Here is an 18,991-nt window from a genome sequence, read left to right as displayed (position 1 = left end):
TACATGGGCATGTTTCACAGCATCCCCACAGCTGTACTAACACGAAGGAAATTTATAAACAATAACAGTCTGAGTTCCCATGGTGCAGACTCTCTAGATTTCCATCACTGCCTACACATGCATTATTTCCTCCTGATGCTACTTTTCCTGGCTGCAGACACTTATCTCTAAAAGGCCCATCCTAATATCACAACACGGAATGTCTTCACTTGACACTTAGTTTCCTATCCCTCTGGAAAATTCCAGCAGTTGAGGAGAAGGTGTGTGTTTTGGTGTATTTTCCTCAAGGAGAGAAGTTACTCGGGACTAGGGGACAGAGTCTAAAAGATTTGGTTCTTCAAGGAACAAGCTTTAGATGCTGTTCAGCAGATGAGCATAACTCTGACAACAACTATAGAGTCTGGGATGAGCGCTGCAAGTTCACCCATTCACTCATCCATCTAGACCATTTTTATTGAGTGCCTGCTGTATACCAGGCACCATAAGTTCTCTCTTCTCCAGCAGGACAGGTAAGCTTTCCCATTCACCTTCCACTGAAAACCAAACCCCAAAAAACAAAAACAAGAAACAAAACAAAAGCAAAGCAAAAACAAAAAACAGAAGCAAAACAAAAACAAAACAGCCCTCAGGACCCTATTTTCAAAAGCTGTGCCTTCAAGACAGTTGAAAAAAAAATCATCTTTTTTCCATTGTATTTTTGTTTTAGCTTCAGGGGAAGATAGAATGGAACCAGGTTTTTGATCATTTCCAATAGTTTCTGTAAAAAAAAAAAGCTCTAAGGGAACTCCGGCCCCCAGAGAGGGGAGAGGGTCACGCCCCAGGCCACTGACAATGCTGGACTCTGAGCAGGTTATCGATACACAGTGGCCACAAGAGCCCCGGCTGTTCTGTTCTCACTTGCCAGGCATTTCCCCTGGTGTATTCTCTTGGGAATTTTAACAGACTGAGAGGAGCACACGGGAAGTGTGGGCCCTGTCCTGAGAGCCTAACCATTAACAGTCCTCACAATAGCCTGGGGGGGGGGGCAGGTGCATACATCACGTCCATTTTTCAGAGGCGTAAGCCAAGTACACAAAGGAGAAGGGCCTGCTCAGGTCGCAGAGCCAGGAGAGGTCAAAAGTAAGACTTGAAGCTGGGCAGCCTAACTCCCTGCCCCTGTGCAGAATGCACCCACCAAGTCAAGGGAAGATGCTGTCCCTACAAGGTGAAATAAACCTGAACTTCAGAAAGGCGTTGACAACTCCCTGACCACGTATTACTCTGGTTTAAGCCATGTGCTGCAATATTTGCACAATTCCTATTCTAGGGCATCACTGTAGCCCCAGGGCAGGTTCAATCCCGGGCACGGCGTGTGTGGGACCCAACGAAGGACACATATAAAAGAAAAAAAAACCTAAGTAAGAAATAGAGGCAATTCCAGGAGAAGAACATTTTTTTCAGAGGATACATCTATTATTTAGACCCTGCTTTATTTAAGGAAAAAAAAAAAAATCTCAACCTGATTCAGAGAACTGGAAAGTGTATTTTTAAAAGTCTCACAGTAAATACATTTTCAGTTCTTAGCGCAGGTGTGAGAAGAAAAGATCCACACAGCTTCACTGACATCGTGCACGCCGAGGCTTGTAAGCCATCAAAGAGAAACTTCCAGAAACAGTTTGGTACTCCACCGGCAGCAAGCCCTGCCAAGAACAGAGGATCATATGATCTCTACGCTACCATGATAAGGGTTTGGGTGTTCAATGTATCGCTTTTGAAATGCACACAGCAAAGGGCATCCCTTTAAATGCTGTATTGTTAGTATTTACATACGTGTTTTCTAGCACTTTCTGTGAAGATTCTAAGGCAATTCATTAGGTGCTTGCTAAGTGGGTCATCATTTATATGAAATATGAAATACGAAATGCTTTGGTCTTAGTGTTTGGGGCATGAATTTCTTTATTGCAAGTAAGGCATCCTTCAAGACATTTCTCTCAATGACGCTTTTCAGGGCATACGGAAGTTATTATGCAAACCCAAATCACAACGAGATGTCACCTCACACCTATCAGGAGGGCTACTGTAAAAAACAAAAGATGACAAATGTTGGTGAGGATGCAGAGAAATCGGAACTTTTGCATACTCTTGGTGAGGATGCCAAATGGTACAGCTGTAATGGAACGCCGTGGGGAGGTCCCCGAAAGTCTTTTTTAAAAGACAATCATATAGGGGCGCCTGGGTGGCTCAGTCGGTTAAGCGTCCGACTTCAGCTCAGGTCACGATCCCGCGGCCCGTGAGTTCGAGCCCCGCGTCGGGCTCTGGGCTGATGGCTCAGAGCCTGGAGCCTGCTTCCGATTCTGTGTCTCCCTGTCTCTCTGCCCCTCCCCCATTCATGCTCTGTCTCTCTCTGTCCCCAAAATAAATAAACATTAAAAAAAAATTAAAAAAAAAAAAGACAATCATATGATCCAGGGATCTCATTTTTGCATATTCATCCAAAAGAATGGAAATCCAAATCTCAAAGCGATATTAGCACTCCTTTGTTCCTTATAGCTGATATTCCCGATGGTCAAGGTGTGGAAACGAATGTCCACGGACGGCCCGGTGGATGAAGGAACTGTCGTACACACAACAGTGTACTCATCCTCCTGTAAAAGAAGGGAATCCTATAATGCACGACAACGGCTGGGCCTTGAGCACGTTATGCTGAGTGACATAGATCGGTCACCGACGAACAAAGGCCGGGTTCTGCTTCACGTGAGGTATCTAAAGTCGTCACATTCAGAGAACTGAATAGTGGGACAGTGGTTTCCAGGAGCTCGGGCAGGCGGGGAGATGGGGGGTTACCAACCAATAAGCATAAAGTTTCAATCAAGCGAGATGGAAAAGCTCTCGAGATCTGCTCTCCAATATTCTAGCCTTTGGTCAACAATAATGTGTACCTCAAACTCTGTTAAAAAGGTATAGATCGCTAGGCACCTGGGACAGCACAGAGCCCTCTTCGGATCCTCTCTCTCCCGGTCTCTCTGCCCCTTCCCTGTTCACACTCTTTCTCGAAAATAAATAAAATAAATACTTTTAAAAACACCGAACAAAGAAAAAAGGGGTATAGATCTCATGTCAGATGTTCTTACCACATTGAAATAAAATACATTGGAAATGACTGGGTCTTTGCCACATTCTCGTCTTCACATTTTCGGGTCTGGGTTCAGTGTGTAACCCGAAAAACCATAGAGAATGTGGCATCAGAGAGAGGGACTGGGAGCTGGGAGGACAGCTGCTCCCCTCTGTCACAGCAGAAGAAATCCCACCTTGGGCTGAGGTCGCCCCGGGAGGGGAAGGCTGGTGCAGAAACAAGAATTTCACTAAGGCACCTGACGAAAGCTGGGGCGCCATATCGCTTCCCAACTCCCCCAGTGCCCTCTTGGGGCCACACGGCTTTGGGAGTTTAGTCTCCCGAAGGAGCAACCTCACAACCCCACGGCACACGCATATAACTGTGGCCACTCCAGGGGATAAGGAAATAGCGCAGAAAGACCCTTCTGCCTTCACCTAGAAAAGATGGCACCGTGGTGCCCTTCTTCAGAAAACTGCACACACATGCCCAACTCAGTTGGCTTGTTGAGCCTCAGCGAACTAAACACGCTGAAAGAGCGTTTGCAGAATCAAGTTCTCATGAATCGAGACAATGAGTGCTGACTTCGTAAGGCATACTAGCATTTCGAACCAACGATCGAAGGGGCAGGCAAAGAATACCCGATAAATTGGAAATTGCACTAAATTTAAATTCAGGTGAGATGTCAGCCATGTCCCCGAACCCAACTGGGTTCTGACAGAGTTTCAGAATCAAGGGGCTGGAAGAATCTCCATCCCCAACCCCCCAGGCATGACTCTCCGGAAGCTACTTAGACCAACAAATGTTTAGTTCACATTACTAATGTTTTTCTAGGGAAGAGTTTCCATCATTCTCCTCTGCAACTTTAGAGTTATGTTTATGTGGGCGTGTGGTGGTTTCGAATCTACTTTCTTCCTTTACCCTTCCTCAAACCATGTGAGGTTTACGAGGCATAGAGACGACACGATATAAGGCAGTTATAAAAACACACACGAGACAAAACGATAACATAAATAATCAAAGGCATGGAGGGGCGCCTGGGTGGCGCAGTCGGTTAAGCGTCCGACTTCAGCCAGGTCACGATCTCGCAGTCCGTGAGTTCGAGCCCCGTGTCGGGCTCTGGGCTGATGGCTCAGAGCCTGGAGCCTGTTTCCGATTCTGTGTCTCCCTCTCTCTCTGCCCCTCCCCCGTTCATGCTCTGTCTCTCTCTGTCCCAAAAATAAATAAACGTTGAAAAAAAAAATTAAAAAAAAAAAAAGGCATGGAAGTGAATTTAATGTAAGGGCAGAAAAGTAACCAATCACGAGATAAAATCAGCACATTGAGTAGGCTTACTATTTATTGTTGCTAGAGGTAGGACACCAGTTTATCTCTGAGCTTCCTACTGGCCAAAGCAAAGAAGCAAATGCATCCCGTTACTATTCAAGGTGTCAGAAACATTAAGACGAACCAGGTCTTAGCAAGCGACATCCTTCCCAGTATCTGATAACAGGTTCAGAGCATCGCACACAGTGTCGGGGTAGGGGTGGGGAGGGCTGGTGATAAAGCAGGGTGCTCCAAGCACTCAGGTCCCTGCTGCTTCGGCTACAGAAATCAAGAGACGGCACATCCTCACGAGTCCTCCATACCTGCCGTTTCTTGACCCTTTTGGAAAGAACTGGCCAACCAGGGAGGTCAGTGCAGGAATATTAAAAATAAGCAAATAATCAGGGCACCTCGGTGGCTCAGTCATTTAAGCATCTGACTCTTGATTTCTTGCTGAGGTCATGATCTTACGGTTCATGAGTTTCAGCCCTGAGTCAGGCTCTGTGCTGACAGTGGGAAGCCTGCTTGGGAGTCTCTCTCTCCCTCTCCCTCTTCCTCTCCCCTGCTAGCTCATGAACTCTCTCTCTCTCTCTCTCAAAAATAAATAAATAAACATTAAAAAGATAAGGGAATATGGGGCGCCTGGGTGGCTCAGTCGGTTAAGCATCCAACTTCGGCTCAGGTCATGATCTCACAGTTCAGGGGTTCGAGCCCCGTGTCAGGCTCTGTGCTGACGGAGCCTGCTTCGGATTCTGTGTCTCCCTCCCTCTCTGCTCCTCCCCCACTCGCGGTCTGTCTCTCTCTCTCAAAAATAAATAAGCATTAATTTTTTTTTTAATTTTTTAAAAAGACAAGGGAACAATTGAAAAACAAAACAAAAGAACCTGGAGAGACAGAATCGTCTACATCCCAGTTTCCAAAAATCTTCTGTTTCTATGTTTTAAACTCACATTTGCCCCTGAGAGCACCCAATGCACTGTGGGCAAACAAATATTTACAGACCTTACTTAGATCATCTCCTACCTAGTATTTGACTGTTTACTCCTCCCAGGACCGGCCTCAAGCTCTCTTCATGTATTTATGTTGTAGTAAATATATGGGCAACGCATCTCGCACAGTGCCAAAGTCACGGTAAATGCCACATGTTAGCTGCTGCTTACGCACTTCACGCACACAACTCCACGAGGCCAATACCAGGAAACAGGAGCCCCGTTACAGGCAAAGCACAGAGGCTGGGTAGGGAGTATGTTGTGTCCCAGGTGATACAACCAGCAGGGGAAGAGCCAGGATTTGAACTTAGGCACTCGGGGTCCTGAGTCCAAGTCCTCAATCACCACACTCTAGGACCTCCCCCGGCAGCCCCACACGAGTCGTCCGTCTCACGGGCGTGAAACACAACAGAATGGGCGTTGGGTATTTTCAGAAGAATATCCTGGGAGTGGCCCTGAAGGCAGTCATGGAGAGATTTGCAGATGTGAGCTGAGCCACGTGCCCACAAAGGCAGGGCCTCCAGGGAGAAGCCAAAGATGATGTGTTTATGGGGACATACCTACGGATTTTGGTTAAGTCTAGTTTTGTTTTGTTTGAAGAATTTTTAAAAAAAATTTTTTAATGTTTATTTATTTTTGAGACAGAGAGACAGAGTGTGAGCTGGGGAGGGGCAGAGAGAGAGAGGGAGACACAGAATCGGAAGCAGGCTCCAGGCTCTGAGCCATCAGCCCAGGGCCTGACGCGGGGCTCGAACTCACGGACCGCGAGATCGTGACCTGGCTGAAGTCGGACACTTAACCGCCTGAGTCACCCAGGCGCCAGCCCCCCGCTTTTTTTTTTTTTAAGAAGATGCTGATCAACCCCATTTACAGTTGAATGTCAAATGTTCTCCCCACCAGACCTCCTGGGGGAGCTCAGCACAGTCCCTTGGTCGCTGCAGGCTCTGCAGAGAGGATGGGCTAACGCTGGTGACTGGACTGTGACAGGAAATCTGGCCAGAGGTTCCCCGGCTAAGAGGCACAGCAGGAATGAACCTGACCCAGAATGTGGACCTAAGAACTGAGGACCAGGACAGAAGTTGGACCATCGGGAAAGTAGTCAGTCTAAGGTTTTCAGATCGAGTGGAACACAGCCCGAGGCAAATCTTCATTTAGCTGTTGCCATACATAACACCCTATTTTATTTTTTATTCTTTTTAAAGAACTCCTTTTTTAACTTTTTTTAATGTTTATTCATTTTTTGAGAGTGAGGGAAACAGAGCGTGAGCAGGGGAGGGGCAGAGAGAGAGGGAGACACAGAATCCCAAGCAGGCTCCAGGCTCCGAGCTGTCAGTGCAGAGCCCGATGCGGGGCTCGAACTCAGGAACTATGAGATCATGACCTAGGCCGAAGTTGGAGGCTTAACCGACTGAGCCACCCAGACACCCCAAAGAACTCTTTTTTTTAATGTTTATTTTTGAGAGAGAGAGAGAGAGAGAGAGAGAGAGTGAGCACGTGAGCAGGGGAGGGGCAGAGAGAGAGGGAGACAGAGGATCTGAAGCAGACTGTCTACTGATGGCAGTGAACCCAACATGGGGCTCAAACTCACCAACTGTGAGATCATGACCTGAGCTGAAGTAGGACGCTTAAGCGACTGAGCCACCCGGGGCCCCCAATAATACCTTATTTTAAAAAGGGATAATGTGCCTGTAAAAATGTAGCGAGAAATTAAAACTGGGGCTTTGTTTTTGAAAAAAAACAAAATAAACTTGGCATCTGACATTGAGTTTCTCACATCAGAGGCTACGGACAGCAGGGTAGATAGACTCCATCATGGAAAGAGCCCGCAGCGAACGGCACAGACGTGGCCATTAGCTTGACAAGGACGGAGACTCAGCCCTGTACTGTCGTCTGTGCTGTGTGAATGGACCTCATTTATCCAAGAATGTCGCTGAACGCAGCCCCAGGCGACAGCCCTGAGCTCACCAGCCACATTAAATCTGTGATTCACCCTCACTTCAGAATAGTTAGCAGAGGCTTTGGAACTTAGAAAAAGTCCACAGCAAGGCAAAATCAAATGTGGAAAATCAATGTACTTCTTCTGGAAGCGGGTAGATGGGGCGCCTGGGTGGCTCAGTCGGTGAAGCTTCCAACTTCGGCTCAGGTCATGATCTCACAGTCCGTGGGTTTGAGCCCCGCACGGGGCTCTGTGCTGACAGCTCGGAGCCTGGAGCCTGCTTCCGATTCTGTGTCTCCCTCTCTCTCTCTGTCTGCCCCTCACCTGCTCACACTCTGTCTCTCTCTCAAAAATAAATAAACTTAAAAAAAAATTAGAACCGGGTAGAGACAAACCCGCGATCCTCTTGAAAATCTCCTTCTTCAGGACCCATCCTTCTTCCTATCCCTGAATTCCTCTTGCACGTAGAGACAACTCTCCACTGCCTTTCTCTCCACCACATGCTGGGGGAGTGTTCTTGAGCTCTGCTTCCAGAATGATCTTCCCCAAATACAAATCCGCACTGGTCACGTGCATCCTAAGCCCTGCGTTGGACCACAGGACCTTCGGATTAACACACACGCCCCAGACTCTCTGGGTCTCCTCAATTCATTCGTTTCTCCAACCAGTATTTACGGAGCAAATCTCTCTGCTAGGCCCTGTCCTAGGTGCTGGGGATACCTCGGGGCCCCTGTTCTCACAGTGTCTGCATCTGAGCAGCGAGAGCCCCTCTCCCCCGCTACACCTTCTCTTGCCCTCGTTCACGATGGTCCTTATCACCCCAACTCTTACGCGGATAAGCAAGTTAATGTCGCTAGCACGCAGCCTTCAGCTCGTCGCCGTTTATTGGAACGTCACTATCTTCCAGAATGTTCTTTTTAGTTCATTGGGTGGTGAAGCTCCGTGAGAGAAATACAAAGGTTTTCTTTGACAGTTCTGCCCTGAAAGTCCAGAGAGGTCCGTTCCGAGAGAGGGCCCACGGGAGGCTGGCCGGGGCAAAGTGCGTACTTGGTTCTAATCGACCGAACAAACTCCTAATCGAGTTCCATGGCGGGGACTGAGGCAAGTCGCTACAAAAGGCATTTTCAGGCCCCCAGACAAGGAAGGGATTGTCTGGAGAGCGCCGGGGTAATTTGTGGGTCTGTTTTATTTCTGAATCAGAGGCAGTGGAAAAGCCGCTTCAGACCCCACGGCTGGGCGGCGGGCGGAGCTTGGCAGTGATTCATGGAGAGCTCCCCGCTCACACTGAAACTGGAGATGTTTGTCTTTACAGCTGGGTGTTATTTTTACCCTTGCTAAATATGCTCTCTTACACCTGGAATCCCCGTCTCTTCCCTCCAGCCCTGTCCCCTTCCCCCGCCTCTCCAAAGCAGTTGAAGACTAAGTTAATTAAAAAGTCACCACCAACTCACCAACAGTTAGTTCTTTGTCCCTGCCAGGGGTTTGAAGCTTTCCCGAGTTTCTTCATTTAAGTTTATAATTCTCTTTACAGCTGAGAGCGGGTACCAGCCAGACCATGTTACGTGTCGGTCCTGAAATCTCGGGGCGGGGGGCGATGCGTCCTTTTGGGCTTCATCATTTGGACATAAAATGTGCTATAGGATAGGATCTCGACGAAGAGTTACATGCGCAGGATGAGATGTGGCTTCTCTTCTGTCTCGTGAGTTGCCATTGTTGTTGTCGTTGTTTGCTTGATACACTTGGCATTTCTCAGAGAGGAAAGAACGAAGCCCAGTAGGCACCAAGGGGCTTCAGTCTTTCATTTGCATAACAGGCTATGCAAATTCTGGTTAACCAAAATGATTTCACTCTCAAGATAGAAAATCCCAAGGCGGTCCCCCTGTCCCGCTGCCAATACCCGCACTGACCCAACGGAACTTTCTGGCGTCCTGACGGGGGGCAGGACTCCGAGGCTCTCCTATTCTACAAAATGGCGCCCACCCACTCGACACCCCAAGAGATGTCGAAGGAGGTAATGAGTGGCTGCTGAGGAGAAGGGATGAGAAGTCTGCTCCAGACAGAGACGCGGCGGCAGAACCTCGGTCTCCCTCCCGACTGTTCCCTGGGTGAGGCTCTCGGTCCACGTCCCAGTTTTGCAGCCCGATGAACTGACATCTGTAAAGACTCAAGGTCCCTTACAAGTAGGACAAGCTATTACTAAGTGGCCTCCCTGTCACGGTTTGGAAAACTCACTAGCTCGCAAGGCTCCCACAGGGTGACTTGGAAGGTGGCCGAACAAGGCATCTTGGATGCCAGTCTGATTCAGAACCTCGAGGCAGACAGGAGTAAGTGAGATTAGCATTGGGAACTTCTCTGTCCTAACAGAACACATGAAGTCTTACAGCAAATGTAGGAACATAAAGACTAAGTCAAATCTCCATGAGTCAAAGGAGAAAGGCACGGAGAGAGAGTGGTCCCGGCGAACCACGTTCAAATACCAAATATTGAGTGTCACAGGTACGACGAAAGACTCGGGCATTAAAAGACCTTCAGCAGAGACTCCTTCTGTAGGTAGTAGGTGGGCACAGCACAACACAACACAACACAACTGACGTGCAGGGTGGTTGAACGGTTGCCATCCGAACACTGAGAATTTTTTTTTCAGTTTTCATTTCGGCCCAATGAGTATTTACTGAGAGCCACTGATGAGCTTGGATGGCCAAGTCTCTCCAACCCGCTTGTTGTTTTTAAAATGTGGTTTTAGGGGCGCCTGGGTGGCGCAGTCGGTTAAGCGTCCGACTTCAGCCAGGTCACGATCTCGCGGTCCGTGAGTTCGAGCCCCGCGTCGGGCTCTGGGCTGATGGCTCAGAGCCTGGAGCCTGTTTCCGATTCTGTGTCTCCCTCTCTCTCTGCCCCTCCCCCGTTCATGCTCTGTCTCTCTCTGTCCCAAAAATAAATAAACGTTGAAAAAAAAAAAATTAAAATGTGGTTTTATCTGGGGACATGTCACGAAGGTAGCGTGAAGGTGAGCCCAGGTAAATTGGCCCGCTGGAATAAAACGACACGAGACGGAAGGAATGGTTTTTAAACGCGCGCCATATGCAAGGAACCACAACAGTCAGAGTTTGGATGTAATGCCTCTCAGTGGACAAGGCATAGGACGTAGAGCTTGTCTGTCACCTGGAGGAGACTGTGCTGTCCCTGCCAACACGGAAAAGCTGTCTGGCTAAAGGAAGCAGCCTGAGGGAGTGGAGAGGAGGCCAGGCCTGGGGTCACATGGCCGATGACAGGTGGATGTGAGCAAGATCAGAAAACTGAGAAACTCAACGGTTTTCCTCCGTGAGACGGGTATAAACGTAATGTCATTCATACATCGGATAATACATCGTATATTAAAATCTATTAATAAATCATAGTTGGGCTGTGGATGTGCTGATAAATGCTGCTCCTTCTTGGAGTCTTTCTTTCGTGTCCAGGAGGATGGGGTCACACCCTCATGCCTGCGATGGCTGGGCCCCAGACATCCCTCTGTTCCGTACTTGTCACGGGATCTCCCAGAACCTTCCTCACGCCTGACGGACCGTGAGCTTCTTTTCACCCATCTTCATAGCAGCTAACGCAGTGCATGATGTGAACACCAATTAGATGTTAATTTAGGAAAAGGTTTCTCAATTTTGACACTGTTGACGTTCGGGGCGGGAAGGTTCTTTCAGAGGTGAGTGGAGGGGGCGGGGGGTGGGGGCGGGGGATCCTCTTTTGTGTATCGTATAATGCTGAGCACCAGCTCTGGCCTCCAGCCACCAGATGCCAGGAATACCCCCCCTCCCACTGTGACTATCAAAAGTGTTCTGCAGAGGCCCCTGGGGGGCTCAGTCGGTTAAGCGTCCAACCTCAGCTCAGGTCCTGATCTCGCGGTTTGTGAGTTCGAGCCCCGCGTCGGGCTCTGTGCTGACAGCTCAGAGCCTGGAGCCTGCTTCGGATTCTGTGTCTCCCCCTCTCTCTCTCAAAAATAAATAAACGTTAAAAAAAATTTTTTTTTAAAGTGTCTGCAGACATTGCTAAATGTCCCCTGAGACACAATCACCAGGGTTGAGAAATGGTTTAATGAATTAAGATCCACCGAACTCAGGTGAGGAGGTGAGAGCCCCTCCCATTCTGCCCGGTGTTCATTAGCACTAAGTGCGTGGCCCCAACGTCTGGGCTGATGTTGGAGGCGCCCAGGCTCTAACCTCGGGAGGATTCCCGGTGTGGTTTGTCCACGTCTCATTTGGAGTCTCCCCAACACCCTGGGCTCATCCCTACTTCCCGCCTTCTTCCTCCATAGGTCCAACCTGTCAGCAAAGCACATCAGTCCTACCTTCAAAATGGGTCCAGAATGCCACCACCTCTCAGCCAGGCACCGCCGTCCCTCACCCGAATTCCTGCACAGGCCTCCTCCAGGAGGAGCCTGGGAGAGCCTGCTAACTCTGAGGAATGTCACGCCCCCACCTTCCTACAGCACCCCGACAGTCTCCTCGCTCACTCAGAGGGAAGATCGCTGCACCTCCTTGCCTGTTTGTGGCTTGGGTCACTAGGTATCAGTCACGATTGTCCTCCAGCGCTCCAGGCTGACCCCAGGGCCTTTGCACAGAGCACTCCCTTCTCCTGGAATGTTCTGCTGTTTGACCATGGGGCATTCTCCCTCACACCCTTTGGGACGTTATTCACGTGTCACTGTCTTAGAGACCAGGCCACCCCATCTAGAGTGGCCACCCTGTTTCCCCGCTTGATTTTTCTCCTTCACATCTACCACGATCCAACCTACTGTATGTTTAACTAGATGGCTCGACGGCCATCTTCCCCATGAGAAAGGGAACAGAGCAGGGCAGAAGTTTTTTGTGCTTTATGACTGTAGGTCGAGAACCAAGAATAGTGACCACACGTAGTAAGCTCTCAGTGAATTCTTGTTGGATGAATGAATGACCGCACGCACGGCCAGTGTGCCTGATGCCCGGACGGGCCAATCGGGTCACCCCCTTTTCTGTCATCGTCGTCACTCGGCAGATGCGTGTTCATTAAATATGACGTCGAGAGCATCCTGCTGTCTGACGAGCGGCTGGAGTTACCCACCCAACGAGTCTTCTTCCCAGACCACAGAGAGAGGACAGACAGACAGACAGACAGACTTCCTGGGAGCAGACCAACTTCTACACGTTGTATTCTCCCGGGCCACTCACTCTGCAGGGCACCCATTTTTCATCTCCCTCGACTCTGCAACAACAGAGCAGCGGTTCTCAGACCAGCGAGCGCGGGAATCTCCAGAGGGCTCATTAAAACACCGAGTGCTGGGCTCCGTCCCCGAGTCTGGTCGGATTCGGCGGGTGTGGGGTGGCCTGAGAACTGCATGTCTAACGCCTCCCCCCCCCCCCCCCGCCGGCCCGGGCTGGTGCTGATGCTGCTGATCGCGGGGCTTCACTCTGGGCACCACCGCCCCAGGGACCCCTCCCCCACCCGACTCCAGCAAGAAGTTGAGGACTCCAGGGGGTCTGGGGACGGTGCCAGGGCAAGACTCACAGGCACGGCACACGAGTTCATTACGTTCCAGCTGCAACAAGCTTCCGGGTGGGCCTACGCCGCCCTGCCGTTACCTCCAGGCGGGCTATGCGGAATTTTCACCACCTTAGGAAGGGGGCAGGAGACGTCCAATGCACCTGACATCTGGCTGCATCTCCGAGTCAGAGACGCCGAGGTGCCATGATGCAGCTGCTTTGCACACAATACTGCCCGCCTACTCACGGAAGGCAATTTTCTCGTGGGCCGCATGCGTGTGCGCGTGTGTTATTTCTTGGCCCATCTCGCCTGTCTGTAGGGGCCTGGGCCTTAGCAACCTCACGGCAAGTTAAGGCCATCAGCAGGGGGCTCACTAGAGGCCTCGCAGGCAGCGGAACTCCCCACAGGGCATTTGTGTGTACCACGCTGGGAAACAGCTGGTTCAAGTTTGCACACGGACCCTCCTCCGCCGTGTGGACACGTGGGAGTTTCTGGTGCGTGAGGCTGGAGTGAAGAAAGGGGGAAGGCAGGGTGGCCATGGGCTACCGAGGCTGAGAAATGATGTCCCGTGTCTACACGGCGTGCAGTTAGATGGGTGTCTACAAGAACCGTGCCCTCTGATACAGCAGCGGCCAAGCCAAACCCACAATTACTTCCCCGCAGGTTCCCAAGGCGGTGGTGCCTTTCTCTCCTGTTTTCCTTTTATTATTTTTTATAGAGCTCTAGTATAATGGCAACAGATCCCATTTCGCCACTTGTATTTCATTTCAGGAGCCTTGTGAGCACATACGAGCTGAGGTTTTGCAGAACTCCACCACTTGGTTAGGAGCTGGGCTCCACCCTCCTCCCAAAGCACTGGGCTTTTTTCCTCCAAGGGCGACGGATGGACAGCGACAGAGAGGACCATTTGCGAGGATGCCATTCTACGTAGAAGGAGCTGGGTCACGTCCAGGCAAGACCCAAGCTGCAGAGCACTCTCGTCCTGGGGGGTATCTGCACACTGGCAATCAGGGGCCACAAAGGTATCCGCTCACATGTTGCAAAGTCCAGTTTTTGACTTACGTAAATGCCCCTGGAACTTGATCGAGTCGCGTGCGCGCTGCATGGGGGTCTGACTCGTGAAAGCTTCCAGCAATGACAACCAGAACAAGCTGCCGAGCTGGGGGCCAGGAGGTGTGCTTCTTTTCACGCTGCTGTCTCTAACTCCCCGGCACACCTGGCCTGGGGCTTCCAGGCTGGGGGATTTGGGAGGCGGCAGCTGCTGTCTCTGGAGGGATGCCGGGAGACGGGGTGTTTAGGAGCTCTACCCCTGTCCCTTCTGCTCACGCAGAGGTGAACCACGCCTGCTCCACACTGCCCCTGCCGAGAACTCCCGCAGGGCAGGACCCCTGTCTCCCCGACCCTGCCTCCGCCCCTGACCCTCCTGTAGGGCTGCTACAGACAAGTGTCCATTCAAGGTCTCCAGAATGAAAACCAACTGAACGCAGATCCACGTTCCCTATGATGGAGCTGGTGTGTGTAAATATCACACGGTGGGTCTGCAAAGTGTGCAGCCTGATCCGCGGTAATCTTGTATCCACTCGTCGGGCCCCCAGATGAAACGAGCCTTAGCCACCCTGACGGCCACACAGGCAGCCTGTCGTGTTCTGAACAGCAGGTACTGCCTGGCCGCCCGGCTCTCAGTGCCCTGCAAGGTGCCAGTGAACCAACAATCTGATGTACAACACCCCCTACCATTTCCCATCCAGCCGGCTGAGCCCCTCAGTACAAGGAACTGGCCACCGCAGGGAATCCTTGGTTTGGAGGTCTGAGAGGAATGGCTCCACCAAGCCCTGCCCAGCACAGAGTCTGGGAACACCAGGTAGGGCCGGTTTCCTGCGTCTACTTGGCCAGGGCATCACGCCCAGTGACTTAAACCACCGCTAATCAAGGTGTTGCTGTAAGGATATTGCATAGGTGTTGTTAGCATCTAGAATCCATTGACATTAAATAAAGGCACTTATCCTTCAGAATGTGGGTGGGCCTCGTCTAATCAGTTGAAGGTCTAAAGAGCAGAAAACTGAGCTTCTCCCTAAGGAAGAAGAAGTTCTGCCTCAGGACCGCAGCAGCAGCAACTCCTGCCTGAGTTTTCAGCCCTCCAGCCTGCCCTACAGAGCTCCGACTTGACCCACACGACTGCAAGAGCCAATTCCTTACAACAAATCTCTGCAGGGTCTAACCTATTGGTTGTTTTTCTGGAGACCTCAACTGACACACCGGCCCAGGCAGCACACTCAACTCCAGCAGGCACACTGAGCTCTGGAAAGGACGGGCAGGAGCGCTGTATTTGTCTCTACTGCAAAGAGGGTCAGTGCATGTCACCCTCCTGTCTTTCCAGAACATTCTTGGGGGTGGGCAACGATGACACTTGGTGACCAGCTGCCACCTGTGTCATAGCTCCATTCGACAAGGCTTCGGCGGTTCTGGAAGCTCCTCCCTCCCTATATCACGCCAGCCCTGGATTTTCCATCAGAGAAGCGCACGGACCTTGATCAAAGCTAGATGGAGGCAGCCATGCTCCCTTCACGGACCTGCCCGACATAGCACCGTGGATCCAAGAAGAAGACAAGGGGAGCGACAGGACTGACTTGCCTCCCCCACGAAAGCACATCACGGTTTGCTTCAAAAGCTGGAACTGCCTTTAAAAGTTCTGTGATGGGAACACTCTGAGCAATCCTAGACTTTCTGAGGGCCTGAGAGGTACTAAAGTTTCCATTGTTCCCCCACAAGACAACCGTCCAGTTCCTCCCAGAACGATTGCATTTCCCAGAGAAGAGACCCACCTTTGCACCCGATGGGAACCGCCACAGGGCCTGCCCCAGTCAGCTGGGCTGAGGAAGGTGGAAGAAGCTTCCCGGGAGCCCCGTCCTTCTTGGGGACCCCGCCCCTTAGCCCGGCTCAGGGTTCCCGTCCCAAATCCCCGTGGGGACCTCCTTGGGCTGGGAAGGCTGGCCCACGGCCCCGGCCGGGCAGAAAATGGACGCTGGCTACAGACAGGAAGCACAGGCCCGCCCCAGGGGAAATGGTGTCCACTTCTCCCAGAAGACAGCGGGCTTCTTCTATTTACATATTTTGTTAAATTCACAAATAGCACCGGAAGAATGAGAGAAGGTTTTGTTTCTCCAACACCGTCCTCACCTCCTCACTTGGTCTCCTTCTGGGGCTGCTGAATCCAGCCTGGCAATTCCCAGAGCTGGTCGCAGGCCAGGCTCTTGGCAACATGGGCTAGGGCACGGCTCGCTCCACTTTTTGCTGCCTGGAAATCGTCTCAGTGCCCTTTGCCCGAAGTGTTCTCTCTCTCTCTCCCTCTCTCTCCCATACTCAGTGTCTCCCTAACACAGCCCTGCTCTAACACCCACGTACGCACGCACACACGCATGCACGCACGTGGTGATGTATTCCTTGCAGGTAGAAACCAGCCTTGGAAGCAGTGCTACGTACTCAGGGCTCACAGCAGGACGACCAGTTAACGAGCAGGGGAAACATTCTATCAGACGGATAGGTTTACTGTGAAATAGTCACACGTAACCGTCAACTGGCCGGGCCAGGACTCCGCTATCCTGGACCCTCTGACGGCATTTTCTACCAGGGTCCTTTTGTCCTCATGGGCGTCTAGAAATTACTGCCTTGCCGGGTCTATCTTGGCTTGAATTCCACTTAAAGGCCCAGCTTCGTAGCAAGATTCAACATCAGAGCTATCTTCCCCCTCTTCCAGAAGAAGCGAGACGCACAGAGTGAACGGGCTTCTCGGAGCCGAGGAAAACTCTTGCCGTCTCCCATCTCCCTGTCTGGCACGTCAGCCACACTGCGGACATTCTCTCTAAGGCCCTGTGACTTGGCACTTTCATCAACTAGGGGTTGACGCAATGGTTTCCAGTGCTTATAAAACATGACAATTATAAAAAGCGCATTTAGCATTGAAATATACGTGAAGCACAAAGGGGGCCTATTATGGGCGCCGCGGAGTGGAAAATGCACTGGGTGTGGAGTCAGACGCCCGTGGTTTGAATCCAATTGCTCGAAGCTGGGATCTCAAGTTAGCCAGAAAATGCCCGAGCCTCAGTTTCCTCATCCATCAGATGGGGACAAGCATTCCTCACAAGGCTGCTTGGAGCATTCACAGCTCGCTGGCTGTACAGGGGCTTTGCGCGTTAACAAAGCACCAGAAGACGTGAGCCGTTCTTAGGACTCTACGTCAGATCATGCGGCATCTAAAGGAAATTATCCTTTCTCTGTCCTGGGATCTTACGTTCTTTCCGAATACGCGTGGGGTATCGCGTCGCAATGGAAGTCAACCTTACTTTTCAAAACCGCGTCTGATGAAACGCTTTTGGGCACCAGGCGCACGGTCCCGCATTCGATGACATATGCGGTGAGACAGCGGCAGTGACAAAGTCAGGAAAGGGAGTACTTCACGTGTGCCGCCAGAACTTGGCTTCAAGCGTAAGGAAAGGCGAGAAGAAACGGCGTGCACCAAGAAGGCAGGGGTGGAGCGCGTATGAACTAGACCCACCAGCCAAGTCCTATGGCCCGGACGTCACGCCGCACTGCCTGGCCACTAGCTCACACTCTCCCTCCATAAAAACATAAGCCGGCATTATTTTCCAGGCAATAAAACCCTCAGAGATGAATTCTGCCATATGTGGGCACGGCCCCCCTCCCGCAGAGCCCTCGTGCCTGGGAAACAGAATCGAGCACATCTTCAAAGGGAGCTCTTGGTAAATATACTACCAGTTTTACAACCTCTAGCCTTCACGCAAACCACTGGAGAACACATTTTCTCAGCCCGGCCCGATGTTACCGCGCAAGGGCCTCACTCGCGGCAACGATCTTTGGAGAAGCGCGACTCGTCTGCCTCTTCCAGGGGCAGGAAAACAGCGAAGTCGGGGAGAAGACGGGCAGGGGCGTCTCCTTACCTTGAGCCGTTCACCTGGTTAGGGTTACACTCCATCTTGACGGTGACCCTGGCTGGAGGTTGAGACAGCCAGTCCTGCTGAGGGACGCGGGGGCTCATCTTGGATGTCTGTCCATAGTCGCCGGAGGAGGACGCGGTCATGTCCGTCTTGGCCAGGTGTGGTGTTCCGTAGGCACACTCGAACAATGACTGGTCCTCGCTCACGACCGATAGCGCTTCCTGAATGCCCAAAGAAACACACGTTCAGGACGCGCCAAAGGACAGTCACGCTTCAAAGGGCTGCTGGCCTGCGAGCCATTTCTAACTGGGACCACATTTTAGGTAGTTGTCGTGGCATGCATTTCTACCTTTGAGAAGAAAAAAGTAGCTGGGTTTCTTCCCTCGAGACCGCAGCAGTTGGAAGCGGCCGGCCCAGAAAAACTTTCCTGCGGGTCTCCTAGCATCCCCGGCCTGACTGCCACAGAGCAGATAATACCCACTTTAATCTCAACTCAAGGAAGTTGAATTTCAAAGGTCTTAGAAGACATCCAATTGCTTGTGTCATTATTTGACAAATGCAATCTATAATTCAAGCAGACAGGGTACAGAATGGTCATGGAGATTAAAAAAAAGAAATGTGATGGAGAACACCTAAGCATCTGGCGAAATTGCCACATTCCCAGGAGGTTTCCAAGAGGAGACGCTTAGAAGAAAAGTAAAGGGAAATGGGGCACCGAAGGACGAACGGACAAAGGTACGAATTTTTCCACTTCGAAGTTATTAGCTGAAATGGAGTTTCGAGCAGTGTTTCCATGATGGCGAACATCTGGATGATAAATGAACCAGAAAAAAAAAAAAAAAAAAAAAAAAAGCTCTGAATTATCCAGATGCCTCCAAATACCAGGATGTTTAAAATATCTGGGATCACTGACGAGCTCTTTTTCTCCCTTATTTTCTATTAATATCTTTGGTCCTTTGTGTGATTTGGTGCAAAGAAATAGAAAATATTCGTCATTGTTGGACCATTCTTGTGGGGCTTTAAGTCAAACAAGTGGCTGGCCTATGGCTACGCGTATATCCTATTCGCCAGATCGGCAAAGGCAAATTAGATCTGGAAATTTCAACTGCTTGAATGATATACCGTGCTGCAGAAGGAATTATGGGACAATCCAATTTTGGTTTCTCTAACAGAAACAAGAAATCCATGGGATACCTCATTTGTATTTCAG

General features: G+C 50.7%; 1 protein-coding gene across 16 annotated transcripts in view; it reads right to left on the bottom strand.

Moving 5' to 3' along the window:
* Positions 1-18,991, bottom strand: part of ERG (ETS transcription factor ERG) — a 267,584-nt gene that overhangs the window by 44,955 nt on the left and 203,638 nt on the right. For all 16 annotated transcript variants that reach the window (XM_045501369.1, XM_045501368.1, XM_045501367.1 and 13 more), the window contains one exon: positions 17,785-18,002. In XM_045501369.1, the coding sequence (XP_045357325.1) occupies positions 17,785-18,002 (218 nt within the window). The remainder of the gene's footprint in view (positions 1-17,784; positions 18,003-18,991) is intronic.

This window comes from Leopardus geoffroyi, chromosome C2 (assembly GCF_018350155.1).
Source record: "Leopardus geoffroyi isolate Oge1 chromosome C2, O.geoffroyi_Oge1_pat1.0, whole genome shotgun sequence".
Taxonomy (NCBI): Eukaryota; Metazoa; Chordata; class Mammalia; order Carnivora; family Felidae; genus Leopardus; species Leopardus geoffroyi.
This window is presented reverse-complemented; position numbering and strand designations above follow the sequence as displayed.